Source organism: Streptopelia decaocto (assembly GCF_964273445.1).
Source record: "Streptopelia decaocto genome assembly, chromosome: 6".
In the NCBI taxonomy this organism is placed as follows: domain Eukaryota; kingdom Metazoa; phylum Chordata; class Aves; order Columbiformes; family Columbidae; genus Streptopelia; species Streptopelia decaocto.
Window position 1 is genome coordinate 62,064,181 of NC_138660.1, and position 22,023 is coordinate 62,086,203.

Consider the following 22,023-nt stretch of genomic DNA (forward strand, 5'->3'; position numbering starts at 1 on the left):
TTTGCTACCTGGTTAAAGAATTCAAATTAGGGACTGGTACGTTAGATAAGGATCAACTTTATTAGCAAATACATTTACAAAAATGCCATGCTCATCTTCCCTTCTGTAATTGTTACACCCTGACTTTGGGAGAAAGTGGATTCAATCTTTCCTATATTGAAAATATTATCTGTTGAGTATATTTTATGTATTTATCTTCAATCACTATACTATACAACTACAAGGCATTCAGCTAAATAAATACGTTGGAGGTGATCAGGATATTAGCAATGAAATGTTTAGAAAACTTAACAGTTTTCTTAACGGAAACTTTTGTTTTTTGGTTAGGAAAGCACACATTTGGTAAGGCTGGGAACAAAAACTCTGCTTAAAACATGAAACAAAGAGCATGTGAGAAGGAACACTGTGGCTCTTGGGGTGCTGGAGATGTTGCTTTGATTTTCTACCTGTTGTAGATCAGAGCTTGAACCTTGTGTGTTGCGCCTCACAGGTGATGGCTTAAAACCAACCATACCTAGTTACGCTCTTGCTCTGTTTTGCCTCCTCTCCTTTTAAATATGGTTTTTAAACATTTGGATATTGCCCTAATACAGAGTCTAAAATTTTGAAAGCTTTGAAACCTTTAACATTTGATAAAATGTTTAATAGGTGTAACTCTTTGTAAAATGTAGGTATAAGTTCTGCTTTACAGCTAGTGCTTTCCATATGCGATTGTGTTAGCAGTAGTTGTTTATGGCTTCCCTAAGGATACAAAGCATTTCCCAAGGTTCAACCCAGTCTGAGCCCTGCTTAGTTTTCACCAGGTGTCCTCAACATTAGGATGAAACTGTTCAATTGCTCAATCACCGTCCTGACCAGGTGTCCACCTACATCTCAGTAACAACTTGAGACTAATTCTGGGCAACTGGACAGTGTCAAGGAAGAGAAAAAGAGATGAAATGATCAAGTCACGTCTGAAGAGAGCCACAACACAGCGGTGGTAACCTCTGGGATAGGTTGGATTGGATGGGCTGGATCTGGTCCAAACTAACTAGAGGATTCCACAAAACCTAAGACATTTTTTTGCTTTTCTTCTTTCTTTGAAAATGTCTTCTGTCCTTTTGCCTTGGATGGCTCAGTTTACTGATGAACGATGCTCTCAGTTTATTCCAGCGTCACAGCAAGTTGCAAATAGGACCCAGTTTCCCATCAAGAGAGAGCTGCTCTGGGCTCTGGCCAGGAGAGACTGGGTACCTGCCCTGCCATCTGGGTTTCATTCCTGGTTACCACAGGAATGAACTTCAGAGCAATTTCACAGTTTCTCATCAAGAAAGTTCAAATGGGGACCACAGTTGTAGCTGTCGTGGTCAGTGTTGTCCTTTTCCCTGTTTCTCCTGAAGGAAAAGTGGCTTTCACCAAGGCTGGCATCCTTCTGTTGCATTTCGCCACCCTGCTGCTCTCCAGGGCTGATTTCAGATGCTGAGTCTTGACATCTATACACACACTTGGAAAGAAATTCATATTGCATTCAGATGCGTAATTTAGGTGCTTAAAGGCGTTAGTCTTATTTAGAGAGGGAGAAAACTTCATCTAGAAAGATTGTTCAGAACATCTGAGATGAGAATTACACCTTCAAGGTACTGGGTGGACAATTTGGAAGCTCTGGAGAATTTAATATTCCCTGTAAATCTGTGACAATGCATAAAGCACACTTTAGATGTATCTTGTACTAGTATTTTTCGTGGAAAATGAAAGATTATTACCTCCCTTTGTAATATATGGTAGTTTTCTGAGAATTCTCTGCCAGGCAGCTGGTACAGAAGAACGTTTCCCTTCTGCACTAATACAAGCCAGTAATTAAACCTGAACACAGCGACTAGAGCTATAAAGTAAATCAAAGAAAGTGTTGAATTGTACCTTCATGCACCAGGTGGTAAACTCTTTATAACAAAACTCAAAGCTTCCTTTCTTTGCTGAGGAGCCATGAATTGCAGCATTACTGTTGCTGTAACCTGCTGTAAATCCCGTGTGAAAAGAAATAATGGAGGGAAGAAGTGGAAGAACATTTTGCTCCTTTACCTCCCTTCCACACAGGGTGGTCACTTGAAAATCTGTGGCACCTGGCTTGTGGGTGGAGGGAATAGAGTGTACTATCAGCAAGTTTGCTGCTGACACCAAGCTGGGAGGAGTGGCTGACACGCCAGAGGCTGTGCTGCCATCCAGAGACCTGGACAGGCTGGAGAGCTGGGTGGGGAAAAATTTAATGAAATATAACAAGGGCAAGTGTAGAGTATTGCATCTGGGTAGGAACAACCCCAGGTTCCAGTATAAGTTGGGGAATGACCTATTAGAGAGCAGCGTAGGGGAAAGGGACCTGGGGGTCCTGGTGGACAACAGGATGACCATGAGCCAGCACTGTGCCCTTGTGGCCAGGAAGGCAATGGTACCTGGGGTGGATTAGAAGGGGGTTGGTTAGTAGGTCCAGAGAGAGGTTCTCCTTCCCCTCTACTCTGCCCTGGTGAGACCACACCTGGAATATTGTGTCCAGTTGTGGCCCCTCAGTTCCAGCAGGACAGGGAACTGCTGGAGAGAGTCCAGCGCAGGGCAACAAAGATGCTGAAGGGAGTGGAGCATCTCCCGTGTGAGGAAAGGCTGAGGGAGCTGGGGCTCTGGAGCTGGAGAAGAGGAGACTGAGGGGTGACCTCATTAACGTTTACAGATATCTAAAGGGTGAGTGTCAGGAGGATGGAGCCAGGCTCTTCTCGGTGACAACCAATGGTAGAACAAGGGGTAATGGGTTCAAACTGGAACACAAGAGGTTCCACTTAAATTTGAGAAGAAACTTCTTCTCCGTGAGGGTGCCAGACACTGGCCCAGGCTGCCCAGGGGGGTTGTGGAGTCTCCTTCTCTGCAGACATTCCAACCCGCCTGGACACCTTCCTGTGTAACCTCATCTGGGTGTTCCTGCTCTGGCAGGGGATTGGACTGGATGAGCTTTTGAGGTCCCTTCCAATCCCTGACATTCTGTGAAAAGGAGACCTGTCTTCTGGGTGGAGTGACTTGGACTTTGTAAAGTCAGATTAAATCAGTGGAAAGGCTCTCCTGTCTTTCAACAGTAGGGTTTTCTCTGATGCTTACACCTCTAGCACAATTTGATTGATGGAAAAATTGGGCTGAATCCCCAAATTCAGTGAACTTCATGGCACTCCCGTGCTTTAAATTCCATATATAATGAAGATAACCTCTTGCATGGATGGAAGGACAGGGGACATGCTTGGAGGGCCAGCGTCCCAACTCATCCCTTCTCGTTCAGAAGCCTGTTACTGACTGTTTCTGTGCTTCCCTGTGTCAGTGATGGGAGAGGAGGAGAGATGTTTTACCCTCCTTCACCAAAGCATGTAATCTCTTGATGCTGCCATACCATTGACTCCTACAATCACGCCTGCCCAGGATGCCCTCGTGTTATGTGCTGCAGCACAGACAAGCTGTCAAAATGTTAGCAGGGATTTTGACGCTAAAATGACTTGGGAAGACAGCTGGAAGAAGGCTTACAGATTTGTTTGGTGGGTTTACATTGTTTGTTATTTTTTTTTCTTAAAGATAGTTCTCAGAATTACATGAGCATTCAAAGCAGCAATGGTCATAATGGGCTGGTTGAAGCGAATGATGGATGAGGGTTGGTTCGCAGGGGTGCCAAACATAGTGCTGAAGGATGGGGGCTGTCTGTAGGGAGGGTGGTGATCTCTCTTTTCTTACCGAGTAGACTCCAAGTAGCAGCGCAAAGATTGTGCACATCGAGCCTTCCTCAATGATCCTAGGCACGTGCAAGGGAAAGGGAATATGAAAACAGAGTATTTTTAAACATACTTGCAGTCTGATTGCCTGCTAGATTCTCCGTTACTTCTCATAATATGCTTGGAAAGTTTTATTTGTGCCTGGAGGGCCACGAGCCTGTCTTCATTTAGGGATGCGACTGCAGACGATACCACCGTGCTGTTGACAGCTTTATGTGCTCTCCCCGGCAGCCTCTCTTATTTACTCACTCGTACATGTGTTGCCTTGTGAAAGCTGTGCAGTTTTCTACCCTCCTCGTTGTAATTGCAGCCTGGGCCGCCTCCTCATGGAGCCTGTTCCTGTAGCATGAGATGAAAGAGCCAGTTGTTGCCGTTGTAATTGTTTTTTTCCTAGGTATAATTGAGCCTGGATAGTCATTATGGTTTTTTGCTAGGTTCATAATTAAAGAAACCTCAAAGGTGAGCTTTGTAACTTATTATAAGGGGAAAAGAGGAGGTAACGTTCAGTGTGAGCTTTGTTGTTTATGAACGGGTAGATTTGAGCTTCCAGAAATTTTGGATATGTGGCTGAAAATTCATGAGGGTCCAGAAACACTAAACAATAGAACAGCGTAACAAAGTCAGTCATGCTGTTCATTGCTTAGCTTATATTTGTAAGACATTAGGTGTAATTTGGTACTGAAAGAATTAGGTTTTATGAATTTTTATCGTGTCCTCATAAATTCTACGTAATTACTAAAATGACTGGACGTTTCCTTTTTTATTTTAAAAATAAAATTATGTTTTACTTTGCTTTATAAAAACAATAGTTCCATGTGTTGGACTCCACGTGACACCCCTCACGTGCTTTGTTTTGCTGCTCCTTCTGCCAGCAGTTCTATTGCTTGGTAGATTTTTCCCCACCAGTCTGCAATGACCTTCTTGTTGGAAGAGGTTTTGGAAGATGCTTCTTATCAGGAGGTACGTTTTGGTCCAGGCCTCTTGATTCATCTCCCACAGAAAGTATTTCTCCCTTGGATGGGGGTGGTCCAACAGTTTCGGATCTCCTGGTTTCTAGATGAGAGTCAGAGTCAGATATAATAGCGGTTCATTCTGGTGAGGCTGCAGGAGAAGGGCCAAAACATCTATTGGGCACTTCTCTAGCTTACAGGCAAAAGCAAACTGCCTTCTGTGGGGACCTGCACAATTTTTGTTGTGGAAAATAGCTTCTGTACGTGGAGATTGCTGGAAAATATGTGGCAATTATCGTCAGTTCTGTTGATAATTGATCTTACAGCTTTCTGTTTACCGAATTATCTCATTACTCATGCTTGCCTGCTTTATGAAGTGGACTGCCGCCAAGGTGTCACACACAAAAACTTCAAACACATAGTTTTCTTTTTTGCTTTTCTGAAGAAACACTTGGGTTACCTGTTCAAGTATTACACTTTCAAGCCCGAAGCTGAACCGTGTGCTCTTTTGGAGTGTGTTTCTGCACAAGCCGGTGGACATTAGACATATGGTGAGCCTGTTCAACGCAGACTGTGGATGTTGAACTAAGCTGAGCCTTCCTCCCCATCTGTCTTGTTTTGTTTGCTCCAGGTGAGGAGGTAGCACATCACCTCTGCTCTGAGCTTCCCCGTCCTGAAGTTGTGGCTTGTGAAATCCCTTGTGCGACGGACTGTGTCATCAGCGACTGGTCCCCGTGGTCCCCGTGTTCCCATTCGTGCTCCAGTAAAAATGCTGAGGGCAGTCAAAGCAGGAGGAGATCCATCTTGGCCCTTCCAGCCGAGGGTGAGTGGTAAACATTTTGGATTAATCACTGGTTCTTTGTTTAATGAGTTGACTTGCATTCCTCAGCCAAACTGTGTTTAGATCAGAGCTAATATTAATACTATAATAATAAGGACTAATATTTAATATTTGTCTGTACTTCATGCCTAGTGACTAAAAGATCTTTATGGGCTTGAGTTAATGCATGTGGCAGAGAAATTCTGTCACAGTTCCAAATTATGTACTACAGTCTATGAATTACTGTCTATTGAGGGCCAGTCTGTGTGTGAATTTACTTGAAGAGAGCTACATCCTAATGAAATTGCTGCATGACACAAACTCATCAGGTGAGTGTCTTTATATAGGAACATATTAGTACCGATTTGGAAAAGAACAGTGAGCTGTGAAAAATGAGGAAGTAGAAAAGGACCTGTTTATTTTATTAATGACCTAGAGTGTATTGACCTTCTTGTTTTTCTGTTGTCACAAGTAACTAGCTCTTGATGAATATATGTAATTTCCTCTGGATCTTCATGGAGACATAATGTATCTGTATTTGTACATATCAACGTCAGTGGTGCGATTATTTATACAAACTATTTCGTATTAGGAGTGCAGTCTTATAACTAGAGTTACAAATATGATAATTCATTTATGTGTTGGTTTATCACACAGGATTTGAGAGGTATCACAAGTGCATAAAAATTCATAAGATGTGAACAGGTCTAATAGACTGAAGCCTTGTTGACACAACAAAACCATCCACTATTGTCAGTGCTATGTGCAGCTAATGCAGCAGCGAAACACTTTTAGATGCAAATCTAGTCTAGGACAAGCTCTGTTAAGTGCTATTTTGTAAATTATCATTAAAGCCACCCACTGTTTCTGGGGCAATGTAAGGACTTGATCTTGCAAACTCTTACTCATGTGAGTGGTCTGTATTCAAATAAACATCCTTATAAGCACTTGCAAAGAAAATTGGGATCCTGCAGGAGGAAAACTGCTATATAATTGTTGATTGAATGACAATAACTACTACTAAAAAAGTCTATGAGGTAGAGAAGAATTAAAATGAAAAATACAGTTGGGTTAATATTTTCCATGGAAGTAGCAAAATGCAAACAACAGATAAATGTGGAATTATGACAGTGAAATGTTGAAGAAGTGAATTCTGGAAGTACATAAGCTCAGTCATCTCAGCTTGAAACACACTAAACTAAAAATGCTGTGTTTTGAACTGAATACTTTAAGTTTCTCAGCAAGAAATAATTAACCATTAAAATCAAGTGCCTCAGCTTTTTCTGTGCATCTTTAGCGATGAGTATAATGGTTTGCTTTGCAGAGTCGCACATCTGCATACAGATAAATAGTGACTGATTTGAATTTCTGGAGATTAGAAGTGGATTTAATGCCATTATCACTGCGATACTAAGGCAATGTTATATTACCTGCTTTCTCTGGCTCTTCCATGCTCAGCTCACAGCCGAGCCAGCAACTTCTGCAGAGCTCTGGTAGCTTTGCAAGTGACATTTCATCTGTCCCCCATCAGCTGAGGCAACCCCAGCTGTGGCTCTGCTGTCTGAGGGCTTGTGGATGCCATCCCACGGGCTGACTTCTCCTCAAACCCTTGGCTCCTTTTCTCCAAGCTGTTCACCAGATCCCAGAATAGAATAACCTGATGAAACTAAAAGGGCTTGGTTTAAATCAGGCTTGAAAAGAGATTTCTTTACACAGCAAACTTCTGAAGCTTGGTCCAAGAGGAGATTGTGGAGGCAGGGAGTCTCTGTTTAACAGAGATTAGAGGAACTGATAAGCAACAGGTCTATGAAGGTCATAAATGCTGACTAAAAAGACTAGGCAGTGGTGTGTTGTCCTGCTTTCCTTGGACAAAAGTTGTCAGCGAACTTCAGAAAGTGGCCAGGCTCTTGTGCTTCTGCTAAACTGCATCTCCTGCTTTCAGTTCTGCAGATAGGCTGCTTGGATGGACCACGTGGCATTTCTTATGTTCTTAAGTTAAAATTGCTTCCTTATTACTCTCCTTTGTTTAGGAGAACTTCCTTACCATGGGTATTCTTGAAAAAAAGCCTTAATTTTTCACTGGGAAAGTTAGATATTTTTATATTTTTGTAATGGACCAGGCATTTTGCCATTTGCTTGCTACGTTGTTTTTTTTTCACGTGTGCTCAAGCACACAACAGCAATAACTAGTCTGCATTTTTCCTACCAAGTAGAAATACTCAGGAAAGTATTATAAGTTACCTGGCACATTTTTTACTCCATCATCATACTAAACATGTCTGAGATGGGACACTACATGCAACAGTCCATTTTCATGAAAAGATAAACAGTAATGTGACATGATTATCCAAATCAGTGGGCTAAGAAATTTCTATCCCTCTCTGTCTTTTCTCAGTGCTGTTGCTTGTGGCTGTTTGGGGTCCTACCTCATCTGGGAGGGCTCAGACCTGTGAGGTGGTAGCCGTCCCTTTAAGTTCCAGTTTGCCTTTATCCTCTGGGGATTTTTAGTAGGGCATAAAGATGCTCTGAACCTTGTGGTATCTGTCCCCAGCACTTCAGTTCTTTCAAAACCTGTAGCACTTTTGCCACATCACATGTTGCTAGATTCTCCCTCCTGGAAGAGATAGGCTTTGATTTTAGTCATTTTTACTTTTTTCTTCCTAAAATGGCAGGGCTTACTGTTACAATTTCACCGCATTACTCCTGAGCTTTTGAGCTGCAAACATCTGCTGCTTTTATGGGATAAATTCAGGCTTCTGGCTGGAGTGTTAAAGCTTCTGGGAGGCTGTTCAAAGTCCTGTCCTTTGTGGATTTATTGCAAGTTGTTGACAAAGTGCAGTAGCTTAGCAGAATCTTTGGACACCAATTTGAAGTATGCTGCTTCAGAAAAGTAAAGACTTCATATTCAAATCCTGACTTTCCAGTTTTCCCCCCTTGATTTGCAGGTCTGGATATGATTTGATACATCAGGACTGTTCAGCACCCTCTACAGGTCAACTCTTTAAGGCAACATATGAATACAGTCCAGATATTAGAAAGAGATGTTCCTCATTGTGAAATTAGCAAGGAGAATGAACATAAAAATAATGCTTAATTTGTCTTTAAACCTAATGGCATGTTTGCTGAGCGATACAGGCATTTAAATGGAATCAACTTGGCTGGGTGTAGGAGTATCAATAAGGTAACTCAGAAATATACTTTGCCTATTTCTGTTTCCATTATGAGTTGGAATACAATTTTATGCAAGGCTAGTTTAATGGGGAAACAATATTTTAGAAGGTTGTTATTGCAGCCATAAAGGTCAGCAGCTTTATTTGAGCTTAATCTATTTATTTATTTATTTATTTAAAACGAGGAAAGAGACCCCAGACATTGAGCACACGTAATATTTCTACGTCTTCCTTTTTGTCATGTGCTGTAAGATAAAATACGGTGTTGTCTTGACTCTTCCCAGGTGGAAAAGCGTGTCCTCCTGACCGAGCCCTGCAGGAGCACCGTGCTTGTAATGACCACCCGTGCGTGCATTTCTTCTGGGAAGCTTCTCCCTGGGGTTCCTGCTCTGGAGACGCGATGGGAACGGGGCTCAACGCGACCGTGAGCTGGAGCGGAGAAGCCGCGTGTGGAGTGGGTGTCCAGACAAGGAAGGTCTTGTGCATGAAGAGCAGTTCTGGGCAAGTCACACCTAAAAGGTATTAAATAAAGGTTATCGGTGATGATTTGTAGTTACAATATATGACATATGAAGGCGTTTTCAGCTGGTGTATGGAATCTGCAACGCTGAAAATAATTTAATTTCAGGACTAATTCCTCAGCTACTACTCTATCACTACTATGAAAGGGGTTCTAATATGTAAGAAAAATAAATAGCTAGCCCGTTTTTAATTTTCTTTGTAAATCCAAGGGAAATGCATGTTTTTAGTGGTGTAGATTTTTTTGCTGTATTTCTAATTTACAGTTTTCTGCAGATATTTTTCCTGAAGGATAGATGTGAGGAAAATATAAAGTACATCTGAATGGAACGTTCATCAGTACATTATTAATAATGCTCTAATAAAATAGAAAAAGTAAATAGAGTTTGCATTATATTTACACAGAACCATACGTGTGATCTATAGCATTCACTTGATTTATATAGCTTCTGTAATGTCACACCAAAATGACTGAATTACGTATTCTGCAGCACAAATATTCTGAGTTTTGCTTTGCTTTCCTAAATGAGGAGAATATGTAGCACAGATGTTTTCCCTAATATCAAAAAATCAAGACATTGTTAATTATTTTTGCAGTGTTAATGAGTCTAGAGACTTGCAACTGAGTTTCATTTCTTATTGTAGCTCTCCAAACAATCCTGTTCATATAAGCAGACTGTGATTTCAGTAAAGTTAATTAAAATTCTTGAGGTTAATGAGATAAATTAAATAAAAGGAAAGAAATCTAGCATTCATTTATATCTAGAATCCACTGATATGCTGCAACTTTACCTAATTAACCATATTGTTATAGAGCTATATAATGTCTAAAACAGTTGTTTGCCCTCTCCAACTTTGAGATGGTGTAAAGGGAAATGGAGCTGAAGGGGGTAAATAAATACTTAAGTGAAGTATGTGAAGGGAAAACAGAGTTTCAGTGATGGAAGAATGCTGCCAAAAGAAGAGATTTATGTACTGAGGGCTTCAGAATGGGTCTCTCCTTGGCTTTGATGTGGTAGTTTCAGTGCCATGGTGATCTTCGTGTCATGGAAGTGGCTGGATCAAAAAGTCTGAGTCCTTAAAAGAGCTTCTCAATGAAATGGTTTCTTTTGCTGCTTCACTGCGTGTTGTTCTTATGGTGATAATCACACTAAAAATAAACAACTTAGACCTCTTAGAAGTCTTTAGGAAGGCGGTTCTAAGTGAAGGAATCAAACCTTTGTGTTTCAGAATTAAATATTATTAATACCTTGTTACTGCCCAGGAGGGTCTGGACCGGTCTGGTGCTGGAGGGGAGGGAAACCCTTCTGCCAAAGGCGCAACTGTGGCTATTTTATACTTCATATATTACATATTATATATATGTTGGAGGTGATGAAAACTGACCCAAATTCATGTTGGGTTTAGAACTGCTGTGGTGAAAGGCTACCATTAATATGGCTTCAGAAATGAGAGATGTTATGTAAATAAATAACATTTGCGCGTTGGCATAATGTATTTTTTTGTATTCTGCATTTTTCCTCATTTCATGAAGGAAAATTACACCCTACCTGAAGAAGGTACAAGGCACGGATACTCAAATTTTTGCAGAAAAATATTTCAATGTTTTCTGTTAGTGAACAGAAATCTGCCCTCTAAGATAAATCATACTTAATGAAAAGACAGGTCTCTTTAGTTTCTTTTAAATTATACCTCTAAGGGTTTTATTTCTATCTCAGTAACAGAATAATGATGTTAAGATTTATTTTTCTTTACTAGTAGGGTTTAGTGGCATGTTCCTCTTTCAAAAGGAATCACTTTGTGTTGTGTATACTACTTAGTATTTTTGACTGATCTTTCTACTATAAATTAATAAAAATTTAAAAAGAGTAATTCCCTTTGTGCTCTCCCACTTGAAATGCAAGATGAGCTTGATCCCAGAAAATTGTCCCTTTTCCACCCTTCAGGTTTTCATATATTTACTATCAATGTCTGAAACTTTTATTAGAATATTTTTTCATTTAGGAGTTAAAAGTAAATTTTAAAAATTCACGGAGCTTTTTTTACTACAATAGGTTGTACAACTTTTCAGATAACAATCGAGGCCTCAGTCAAAGATCGGTGATCACATCAGTCCTTTCGCACTGCCCCAAGTGTACTAAATTCAGTTGGGTTACATGAGTGCAAAGGAGAAGAAAAATAAAGCTTACTGTGAGCAACAGTCTTACCTTTGAGTCTTAGGAGTGAAATATTTCCCCACAGTTTGAATTTCTGGTTATACTTTTGCATTTTGTTGTATTTTATCTTTGTGTTTGGATTGATAGATGTCCAGAGTCCATCAGACCTGAGACGGCGAGGCCGTGTCTCCTGCCCTGCAGGAAGGATTGCATCGTTACGCCCTTCAGCGAGTGGACTCACTGCCCAACAACGTGTCAGCCTGGTGAGCCTTCACGAGGAGCACGAAATTTGGGGCAAAAGTAGAGAACTGGCCTAGAAACATGTGGAAGTTGTAGTTCGTGTCAGTCTAATAATTTTAAAGGCACTCATCTGAGTGAGGTTTGGATTTGGGAGTTTGATGGGACTGATGTTTTTAAGGGAGATGGGACCCTCGTGAGCAGATTTGGAGATGTGAGGTCTGTTCACCTGGAATAAATTCCTTCTGGGCTTCTACATTCAAAGTCAAAAGTCCAAGGACCCAGTGTTATATGGCTGGATGTGGAATTGCTCCATTATATGACATTTATTTCTTTTGACCAACCTAGATGTATGTAAGCGTTGTGCAAATAACTCCTGTGCTTTGTGGTTTTTCAAGGACCATAAATTCTTTGATCTAGTTGGGTAGCTTTTGCACACTAGGTGTTTAGCAAAGTTTCTTTCTAATGATCTAGTGTTGGTTTTTGTGACAATTTGTGTGTCTCATAATTGTTCAGATGAAAGCCTTCTCAGTTATCAGAATATTTCATTTTTGTTGGTGGCTTCCTTGCCCTTCAAAGATTCTCAGTGGATGCTCTGGCATAGTCCTTGTTAGATTTTACAAGAAAATGAGTTGCTTTCTAAAACAGTGAATCCTGTTTTAATTAGTAATTTATTTTTAGACTTTAAATGAGCTGCCTATGAAGAAGTAGAATAAATTACCTGGTAAATTACTTTGTTTATTAAATAATAGTCTACAATTAAAATGAGAAGAAATTAATTATTTAAATTCCTTGGCAGTGTTATCATTTTAATATAATTCTAAATTAAAACTTCTTAGATGAGGGAGTTTGCTTTTTGCTAGATCTGTTATTGATATGGCTGCATTGCAAGGTTTTCTTTTTAATTTACATTGCACAATTAAAACCTCAGCATGATAATGAAATTTCAAAACCGCTGTACATATGTGAGTAGTTTGGGGGTTTGGGTTTTTTTGTAGAAAAGTTGTATTTAATGAAAACAATATACAGATGGTGCATTACTAAGCAGATCAAGCAGAAACAGGTATTGCCTGGCAGATTTAAAATTAAATGTGTACTGGCATAAGATCAGAGCTTATGCAAACATTCAGTCACTAAATCAGGTTTACACAGAACTTTACCAGTTAAGCTTTTTGTAGTTTATCTGAGAAAACGCACCCAACTTTACCATCTAACAATAAAAAAGATGACATTTTCCCTACATTTAAATGTTATCAGACAACAGGCTGTCTTCTGGTGAAGGATTATCTCATACCTCAGAAGTGTAGACAGCAGTGAACTCAGGGCAAGAACAGATGGACAGACAACATAATTCACAAAAGAAGTGCAACTGAACCCAAACACCTGTTGGTGAGGCAGGAACAGGGAGGTTTTTGCACGTTATTGATTCTCTGCCATTTTAGATACTGAAAGGTGACAACTGTCTACTGCAGTCTCCTATAATATATCTGTTTTAATGGGTCTTTGAGGATGAAGACAAACAAGAATCAAAGAATCAATATGGAGGTTTCAGGGTATGAAATGGTTTGGATGAGCAGCATTTAGATTTTCGTCTGTCACCTCCGTACCTGGTACTGAAGGTGTCCTGGGAGGTACCTATTTTCAGCATGGCTGATGTGCTCCCTGCTCTGTCAGCATAGATTTAAAATGATGAGAGTAAAAAAACCCAAAAACAAACAACTGACAATAAAGAACATTTTTCATTTGTCTCCTGAAAGTGGATGGTACCTGTAAGTACCTCTTCACTTCTGGGCGTTGGTTGTCTGGCGAGAAGGTTAGAAATTTCATTGTTGCTTACTTCTCTGAACAAGTTTACATGAAACATCAGGTAGTAACTGTCCTACTTATTTCCCCATGCCTTAAATCAGATTTGAAGCGAGATGGAGTAAGTGGCTGATGAAGTTCATGGCATGTCATGATAAGAAATTCTAGTGGCCTCTACCTTGTGTCAGGCAGGTTCTGTCAAGGATCTGCCACTTTCATCTCTCATAAACGAACACCCAAGCAGAGCTGGTCAAAGCTGAAGACCTATCCCTTCAAAAGCTCTTATTTGTACAAAGATACTGAAGACAGCTCTGATTTTGGCGACAGAAATTTTGGAGAGACCGTGCTTGTTATTTGTGTGCTCAGAGCCTGCGTTGACCAGACTCTACCATTCCTTCTGGTCATGAGTAAAGAGGATGAAGCCAAATGTTTCCTGTAAAAGCTGGACCAGATATTCCACACCTTACAGCAGTGAACGAGGATCTCGTCCCTCACCTGAGGACGGTGATGCACCTTTCCAAGCCCTGGGCAGGGTGTCGAGGAAGCCCTGGATGTCAAATGCAGTGGAAGGAAAGATGCAAAAGCAAGAGGGGAATGAGAAGAGTGGATTGATAGAAGGAGTCCAATGACTCTGTGCAAATGGAGAGGACACTGGAGGCTGGTGGGACAGGGAGGTGCAACTGGAAGTTGAGATAAAGCACCCCTGAAAGTCTCAAACATTAAGTTCCAAAGACGAGGACATAGAATTTAAGATGGTCTTGAGATCCTGAGGTTTGATCTTTTCAGGACGGGGCAAGAATAGTCATGCTTGAAATCAGCCAAAGTTTGGCTTTAAAAAGAAAGTCCTACATAATGCTAATACTCTGGAAAATCAGGCTATAGCAATTTAAAAATTACGTTCATTAACATTTGTAAGGAATGCTGTAGAAAAGCCAATGTGGAAATTCAATTTTGAAAATGGGGTTTGAGTAATGTGCAATAAATGTTGAGGATAATTTAGTTTCTTGAGGTGGAGAAAATTACTGTGGGAAGCTCATTTAGATTTGGTACTGATGAATAGGAAGGAAATGGCTAAGATTCTAATGGTGGTAGATAATTTGAATGAAAATCATCACAAAGTTCACGATTCTTAGGAGAAGTGAAGGATGGCGATATCAGCAAGACATTTAAAAAAAAGGCAGACTTCAACAAACTGAGAGAATTGGTAGCTACACCTCCTGGGAACGTGTTCTATGCAGACAGAAGACCTGGAAGCTACCAAGACTGCACGAAGGGCTGAAGCCCTGCTGAACTTTTTATCCTGAAACTATTCTAATAGCAATCCGGTAGCACAGGGGAGCACGGCATGTGTAGGTCTGTATGTGATTGCACGTTCAAGCTTCAGGCCACGAAGAGAAAATACCAAACAGAGCTAGAGAAGCCTTTTTTTGGTCTTTTCTCATCGTCAGAGTTGTTCAGAATCTTGCTTCTTTTTGATTGCCAAATTGTTTCACAAAAATTAGAAGCGAGAAACTGAGAGTGCAAATTAAGCTATAGGAGGATATTAGATAAGAACTACATAAATGGATTAAAAGTAAGGAGATACTGGGTGAAATGTTATGTTCATTACTTACTGAGAAATACAACATGGGGACTGTACAATTGCTGCCGTTGTTTCCTGTCTTCAGCCAGGAGAGGAATAGACATTTCCATAAATGAGATATTCCCATGTCAGTGAGGGGTGTGGATAGAGAAGGAAGTAGTAAAGTAATGGCAGATCATCTAATAACTGCCTTCTGGAGTGAGGAATTGCTAAATCCTGAGGAACTAACTAAAACTCGCTAATACCAAAACAAACAAACCAACCAACACCCGGCCCCTCACCCCGTCCCTCCCCGCCAAGAATGGGCAAGGAAATTGTACCTTTCTTATCCTATCTTTGTTATGTAGAAAAACACAAGAACAAGTTATTACTCAAGATATAAACTTTTCAAGAATCAGATTCTAATACATTGGCCAGTATGGATTTATTGCGAACAAATCACGCCCAATAAATTTAATCTCTTTTTTCTGACAGCATAGCTGCTCTAATTAAGGGAAGTGGTAGATTTTTGACGCATTAAATTTTTATCAGGAAGCTGAGGAACAGTGACTTGAATTAAATCACTGTTAAATGAGTACTCAACTGCTTGAAAAATCACACAGTGGATATCACTGTGAAAACAGTGCATCTCCTTTACTGCCTAGCATCAGGTATTGATGCACATTGATAAGATGCCATGAGCCTTCTCCTCTCCTGACTGAAGAGTTGCAGCTTTCCTGGTGTGTCAGATGTTAGAGCCACAAAGATGATTAAGGGTGTGGAGCATCTCCCTTATGAGGAAAGGCTGAGGGAGATGGGGCTCTTGAGCTTGGAGAAGAGGAGACTGAGAGGTGACCTCATTAATGTTTATAAGTGTCAGGAGGATGGAGCCAGGCTGTTCTCGGTGACAACCAGTGATAGGACAAGGGGTAATGGGTTCAAACTTGAACACAGGAGGTTCCACTTAAAGTTGAGAAGAAACTTCTTCTCAGTAGGGTATCAGAACACTGGAACAGGCTGCCCAGGGGGGTTGTGGAGTCTCCTTCTCTGCAGACATTCCAACCCGCCTGGACACCTTCCTGTGTAACCTCATCTGGGTGTTCCTGCTCCAGTGGGGGATTGGACTGGATGAGCTTTCGAAGTCCCTTCCAATCCCTGACATTCTGTGATTCTGTGATGCTCCAGTCCCTGAATAGTCTTTGTGGCTGTTCACTGGACTGACTCCAGTGTGCCCATGTCCTTCTTCTCCTGGGAAGTCCAGAACTGGACATGACATCCAGTTGTCTCACCAGTGCTGAGCAGAGGAAAGGATCATCTCCCTGGACCTGCTGGTGAGCTTCTTCCTAATGCAGCCCAGGATGCTGTGGCCCTTCTTTGCTGCAGGAGCACATCGCTGCCTTGTGGTCAGCTTGTCCATCAGGACACCCATATCCTTCTCTGCAATGCTGCTCCCAGTCAGTTGGGTGACACATGTCCATTATTCACAATCAAACAGGGACATGAGACAAAGGGAGCCCTACAGAAAACTCCTTGCTGCAGTTCTATGTGCTGTTTGTCTGAACAGCTTGCGTGCTTGAATAATAACATTAGTGGGTGGTGCAGAGCTGAAAGAGGCAGCGAACACAATGGGCAATATATTAAATGATATTGAAATAATTGAAAAAATACTCCAAATGTGACTCAGGAAGAAAGAATCAATTGCATGAAGACAGAATGGGATATAAAGAACTCAGTACTGTCTCAGGCACCTCTGAAGATACAATGGACTACAAACAGAATGGAAGTTAGCAGTTTGAAATGCTAAAACTCATATTGGGCTTGTCAAACTCACGGGCACGTTGTGTGTAAAAGACCAAAGGTGTGCAGGCTGGGATTCCTTGGGCAGAGCATTGTAAGAAAATGGGCAGCAAGAGGCAACGGAACAGGACCTATGAAGAGCTGCGTTTGCTTAGTTTAGAGAGGGGAAGGCTTAGAATGGATACAAGCACTTGAAATTTCATAAAGGTTATGCACCAGATGATACGGATTTTTTTTAAAATATCTAGTGGACAGAAGGTTAAAAAAGGTTTAGTTTAATTTACAGCAGCAATGAGGTGGGTTAGATTGTAAGAAAGGGCTCTCTATGAGGCTTTACAGGGGCTGGATCAGGTGTCTGAAAGGAGACAGTGGGAAGCTGTGGAGCTGCCTCAGGTGGGAGCAGAAGGGGGATCGCCCTGGACACCCCTGTCCTGCCTCGGGGTCACACCTGGGGTGAGCAACCTCCTGCTTGTCCAAAGTTCCTTTGTGCGGATCTCACAGTGGTAGCACATATAAAACTGAAGGCTTAGAGAAGTTGATATTTTTGGAGCCAACCATTTTTACTGGATCTGTACTTGTACTTTGTGTTAACAGTGTGACTTGTCCTGATTTTTTCCTTCTACTCTAATGCACTGTAATCTTGATACTGCGGCTTTATCTTGAGCTGGAAAAATAATACTCGTAAGTGGGCAAATTTACACACTGCTTTTCTCTCTTGGACAGATTTGCTGAAGCCCACTGTTAAAAGATGTTTGCCTGGTCTGGAATCATTTATGGAGTTCTGCCGAGATCCCTTTTCCCGTTTTCTGTCATGTCTTTCTGAAGTGTGAATACAGTACTTGGAGAAGTACTAATGCCATACACAGCAGTTAAACCAGCTCTCAGTTTGTACTTACCACTTACCCAGCCAAGAATTGTGTTTGTTTTGGCTATAGAGATATATAGATAAATCTTACCCTTGTCTTTCATGCTGCATTCTGTACTGTAGATTTCGTGACCCGTGTTTCTAGATGGATTGATCTTGCATTGACTCGGGTTAAGCAGAGAGTTAGCCTCTCTTGTTGCAGTGGTTTTGCTGTCAGCAGGTTATCATCTGTAATTTCTAGACCCATAAGGTGGGTTACTGGTAGCAGCCTGAGACCATCAAAATGTGTCTTCAGAAACAAAACTTTCCATTATGGCAGTTTGGTGGGGGCTTTTTTGTTTTGGTTGGTTTGGTTGGGTTTTTTGTGTGTTGTTGTTGTGTTTGTTTGTTTGTTTGTTTTGTTTGTTTGTTTTTCCTTTATTTTTTTGTCCTCCTGTTCAGGTGTTTGAGTATTTGCTTATAGTTATTTTCTTGTCCGATTTGATGTTCTGTTAAATAGACATTTTTTGATGCATCTCTTAGGCTTTGATTTATCAACCTTCCAGGTGCTGTTCTGCTGAACTACTGGTCATTTTAAAGCAAGTAATGGTAGCTTTCGATCCAACACACCATTCCTTCCCTTCTTTGTGTAGTGCCAGAGTGCTCATAATTTCAAAATATAAATGAAAGACAAAGCATGTTTTTAACCAAGACAGCTAGATCACGTAACTCAGGGTATGGAATGTGTATGTGTATGGAATGCAGATATTTTTCTTTATTTTACAGGCAATGCTACTGCAGTTAAGCAGTCCCGGTACAGGATTATCGTTCAGGATGCTGCCAATGGGGGACAGGCGTGCCCAGACACCTTGTATGAGGAAAGAGAATGCGAAGATATTCCCATCTGTCCAGTTTATAGGTAAAAAGTGTTAGCCTGGACTTAGTCTTTTGCTAGTGGGTATCCACTTGTCCAGAAATGGCTCCTGTGTGATTATCCTGCGCAGTTTTCACCAGAAAACAACATAATATTGGAAAATGCAGTGTTATAGAGAAATAATGTACCTTGCAAAATGTGTAGAAGTAGAGTTCAAATTGGAAATTTCAGTAGATCTGGCATTATCCTAAAAAACACCGATAGACACAGCTCCTAGAAATAGTAACCTCAGGGTTCGGTGTGTTTAAGGAAGCTATTACTGGGAACTCCCCCATCAGTGTCTCTAAAAATCAATGTAAGCTATTTTGGGACCACAAGCACTCAACTGCCTTCATCATAATTGTATGCTTATTGCAGAAACTGTTGTCTTTTCCCCTGATGCTCTCACTCCAGTGAATAATATGCACTTTAAAAAATTCTGATTAGACAAATAGTACAGCAGGGTGATTACTCACTGCTCTTCATTAAAATTCTGTGACCCATCTGTTATACAATATTAGTAAACAGAAAAGCATTATATCTTTGCATATAAATCTCCAGCCTGTGCATTCTGTAGGATGTGGTGATGCCAAAGCAGGAGTCGCACCGCTCGGCTCTGCCAGGCTCCGTCCCACATGGTGCCATGGAAAGCTGTGTTCTCCTGTTCAAAGCCCACTGAAGATGTTTCTTGTGTATTTTCGGTGGCTTTGAACCATGCCCTACAAAAAATGAGAAAGGGAGACTTCATTGGAGCGTGGTGTGGCTTTCTAGAAGGTGAACCTTGCATCTGCATTTCAGTTCACAATGCTTATTTCAGGAGTAATTAAAACCTTTTCCCTCTATTTCTCCTTAAGTCTCCACATTATATAAAATACAGTAGAGTAGAGTAGAGTAGAGTAGAATAGAATAGAGTAGAATAGAGTAGAATAGACTAGAATAGAATAGACTAGAATAGAATAGAATAGAATAGAATCATTTCAGTTGGAAGAGACCCTCAGGATTGTCAAGTCCAATCATAACCTAACTCTAGCACTAAACTATGTCCCTAAGAACCTCGCCTAAACGCCTTTTAAACCTCTCCAGGGATGGTGACTCCACCACTGCCCTGGGCAGCCTGTTCTAACACCTGACAACCCTTTCTGTGAAGAATTTTTCCTAATATCCAATCTAAAACTCCCCTGGCACAACTTGAGGCCATTTCTTCTTGTGCTATCACTTGTTACTTGGGAGAAGAGACCAACACCTCCCATGCTCCAGCCTCCTTTCAGGCAGTTGTAGACAGTGATCAGGTCTCCCCTCAGCTCCTGTTCTCCAGCTGAACCCCCCAGTTCCCTCAGCCGCTCCTCATCACACTTGTGCTCCAGGCCCCTCACCAGCTTTGTCGCCTCCTCTGCACTCTCTCCAGTATTTCAATGTCCTCCTTAGATGAGGGACCCAAAACTGAACACAGGATTCAAGGAGGGGCCTCACCAGTGCCGTGTACACTGGCACAATCACTTCTCTAGTCATGCTGGCCACACTATTCCTGATACAAGCCAGGATGCTGGTGACCTTTTTGGCCACCTAGGTACACTGCTGGCTCATGTTCAACCAGCTGTCAAATCATAATTTGTAACTAAAGTTTCTGCTTCTGTTGACTGTTTTCCAGTTTTAACCACTGAATTGTTAACCTTTTCCTCTGGCAGGTGGAGGACCCACCGCTGGGGTCACTGTGTGCTGGTGCCGGATTCGGTGAGACAGGGTGTGCCGGGACAGAACGAGGCGTGTGGACACGGGCTGCAGTCGAGGGGTAAGCCTTCTCCATACAACCCCTGAATATTTAAGATGTTGGAATGTGGCATTTAAGTAGGATCTTCACTCTTTTACAGTAGCTAGTTTGGAAATCAAGTGACTGAAGCACTTAAAGTGTTTGGGAAGTGGACCCACTGTACAGTTTTGCGCCTGTGCTGGAGGTTAAAGTACTAGTAGCATGATAGTATGCTTGGAGTATAGGAGGGGATTTATGCTTGGTATTCAAGTGTCTTTACAATAACCTGCTCTTCTGCCTAAAGATGAAGCACGTGGGCTTTAAAAGAATCTATCTATAGGCCTCTGTGAAGGAACCCTTTCTTGCTGCTCAAAATGGAATTTTAAATTTTAGTAATAATTTGCCTGAAGCCAAATTTTCACTAAGACTATTGGCGAAATTCAGTGTGGGTAAAGGCTTTGGGCTCCTGCCCTTGGCATGATTAAGCGCTTGGAAATTACAGCGAATTTCACTGTTTAGAGTATGTGATCAGCGTCTGTAGTGGCTCCTGTAGATGGCTGGAGATTTGGCTGTTATCAGTCTCCTGGGAAATCTAATGAAACCTTTAACAAAAGGTTATTTTTATTGAAAAAAGAATTACTATACAGGTATGTTAACCGAGGGAACTTGACATAATAATTTATTCCTTCACAAAGGTAGAAACTATTCTTTAAAGATGAAGTGCATTTCTTATATAACCTGGAAACAAAGGAAAAGAAAGAAGAATCCTGACAGTATGTGGGCTGTATCTGAAAGAAGAAATGTTTTTTAAACTAAAGCTCAAAGGAATAAATATCTTTAACTAGGTTTTGACCACAAGCCTTTCCACGAGGTTTTCAAAGAGAATTCTGTAAATTGAGATGTCCTAAAATGTATTCCTCAGTCTCTGTGTGGAAGGATGGTAATCTTTATGCTCCAGTAGGTGCATGAACTTTCTATTAATCTTACTCTGACAGAATTCAAAGTATAATAGAAGAGCACCACGCTTATTTTTACTCTGTGGAGAGTCCTCCAACAATTACATAGGGTATGTGCTGTTCTGGAGTAATCATGGAAAAGGAATCTGTTAATCTGATGTGTTTAAGCAAAATCTATTTCAGTGCCATGTTCACTTTTTGTAATTAGCTGTGGGTTTTGTAACAGCTTTGGTTTTCTTAATTACATATAGTTGATAGAAGCAGTCTGTTACCTATTACTGGGGATGAGAGGGGTTTCAGGAAAATGAGTTCTCAGATGAAACCCATAGAAGATGATTTTCAAGGTATTTCCAATGAACAAGTGGAGTGACCTGCACGGACAGGGCAGCTGAAACTGAGCTGCTACCTGACCGCCTCACTTCTGAACAACACGCTGATGGATTTTCAGTGAGTCTGTGTCTTACCTGTAGAAGTGTTTAGTAAGGGAAGCTTTCAAAAAGCTGCTGTTGATACCTCACCTTGCTCTACTTGAGCTCTTCAAGAGCAGCAGCAGCAAGTGTGAAAAGGTGCTGGGTATTGTCAGGGACCAGCCGTTCCGCCAAGGGTGGTGTTTGCTCAAAGACCTTGCGGGGTCTCTTCACCTTGTAAACCTCGACAATTCCTCTCGTTCTTCACCATGGAGGGGGTCTTTGGAGATATTTTTGAGATAATAGGTAAGGTGGGGCTGGGAATTTGGGCTTCTTCAGCCTGGAGAAGCATCTAATGGGAGTGGGGTTC

The 22,023-nt window shown here is 41.2% G+C and overlaps 1 protein-coding gene across 1 annotated transcript in view; it reads left to right on the top strand.

The window, feature by feature from the left end:
• The window catches only part of THSD7B (thrombospondin type 1 domain containing 7B), a gene marked incomplete at its 5' end in the record, with an annotated part of 264,182 nt that overhangs the window by 109,688 nt on the left and 132,471 nt on the right, over positions 1-22,023 (top strand). Inside the window, 5 exons of the mRNA XM_082055441.1 lie at positions 5,355-5,546; positions 8,998-9,232; positions 11,536-11,651; positions 18,417-18,549; positions 20,229-20,332. Coding sequence (XP_081911567.1) covers positions 5,355-5,546; positions 8,998-9,232; positions 11,536-11,651; positions 18,417-18,549; positions 20,229-20,332 — 780 coding nt within the window. The remainder of the gene's footprint in view (positions 1-5,354; positions 5,547-8,997; positions 9,233-11,535; positions 11,652-18,416; positions 18,550-20,228; positions 20,333-22,023) is intronic.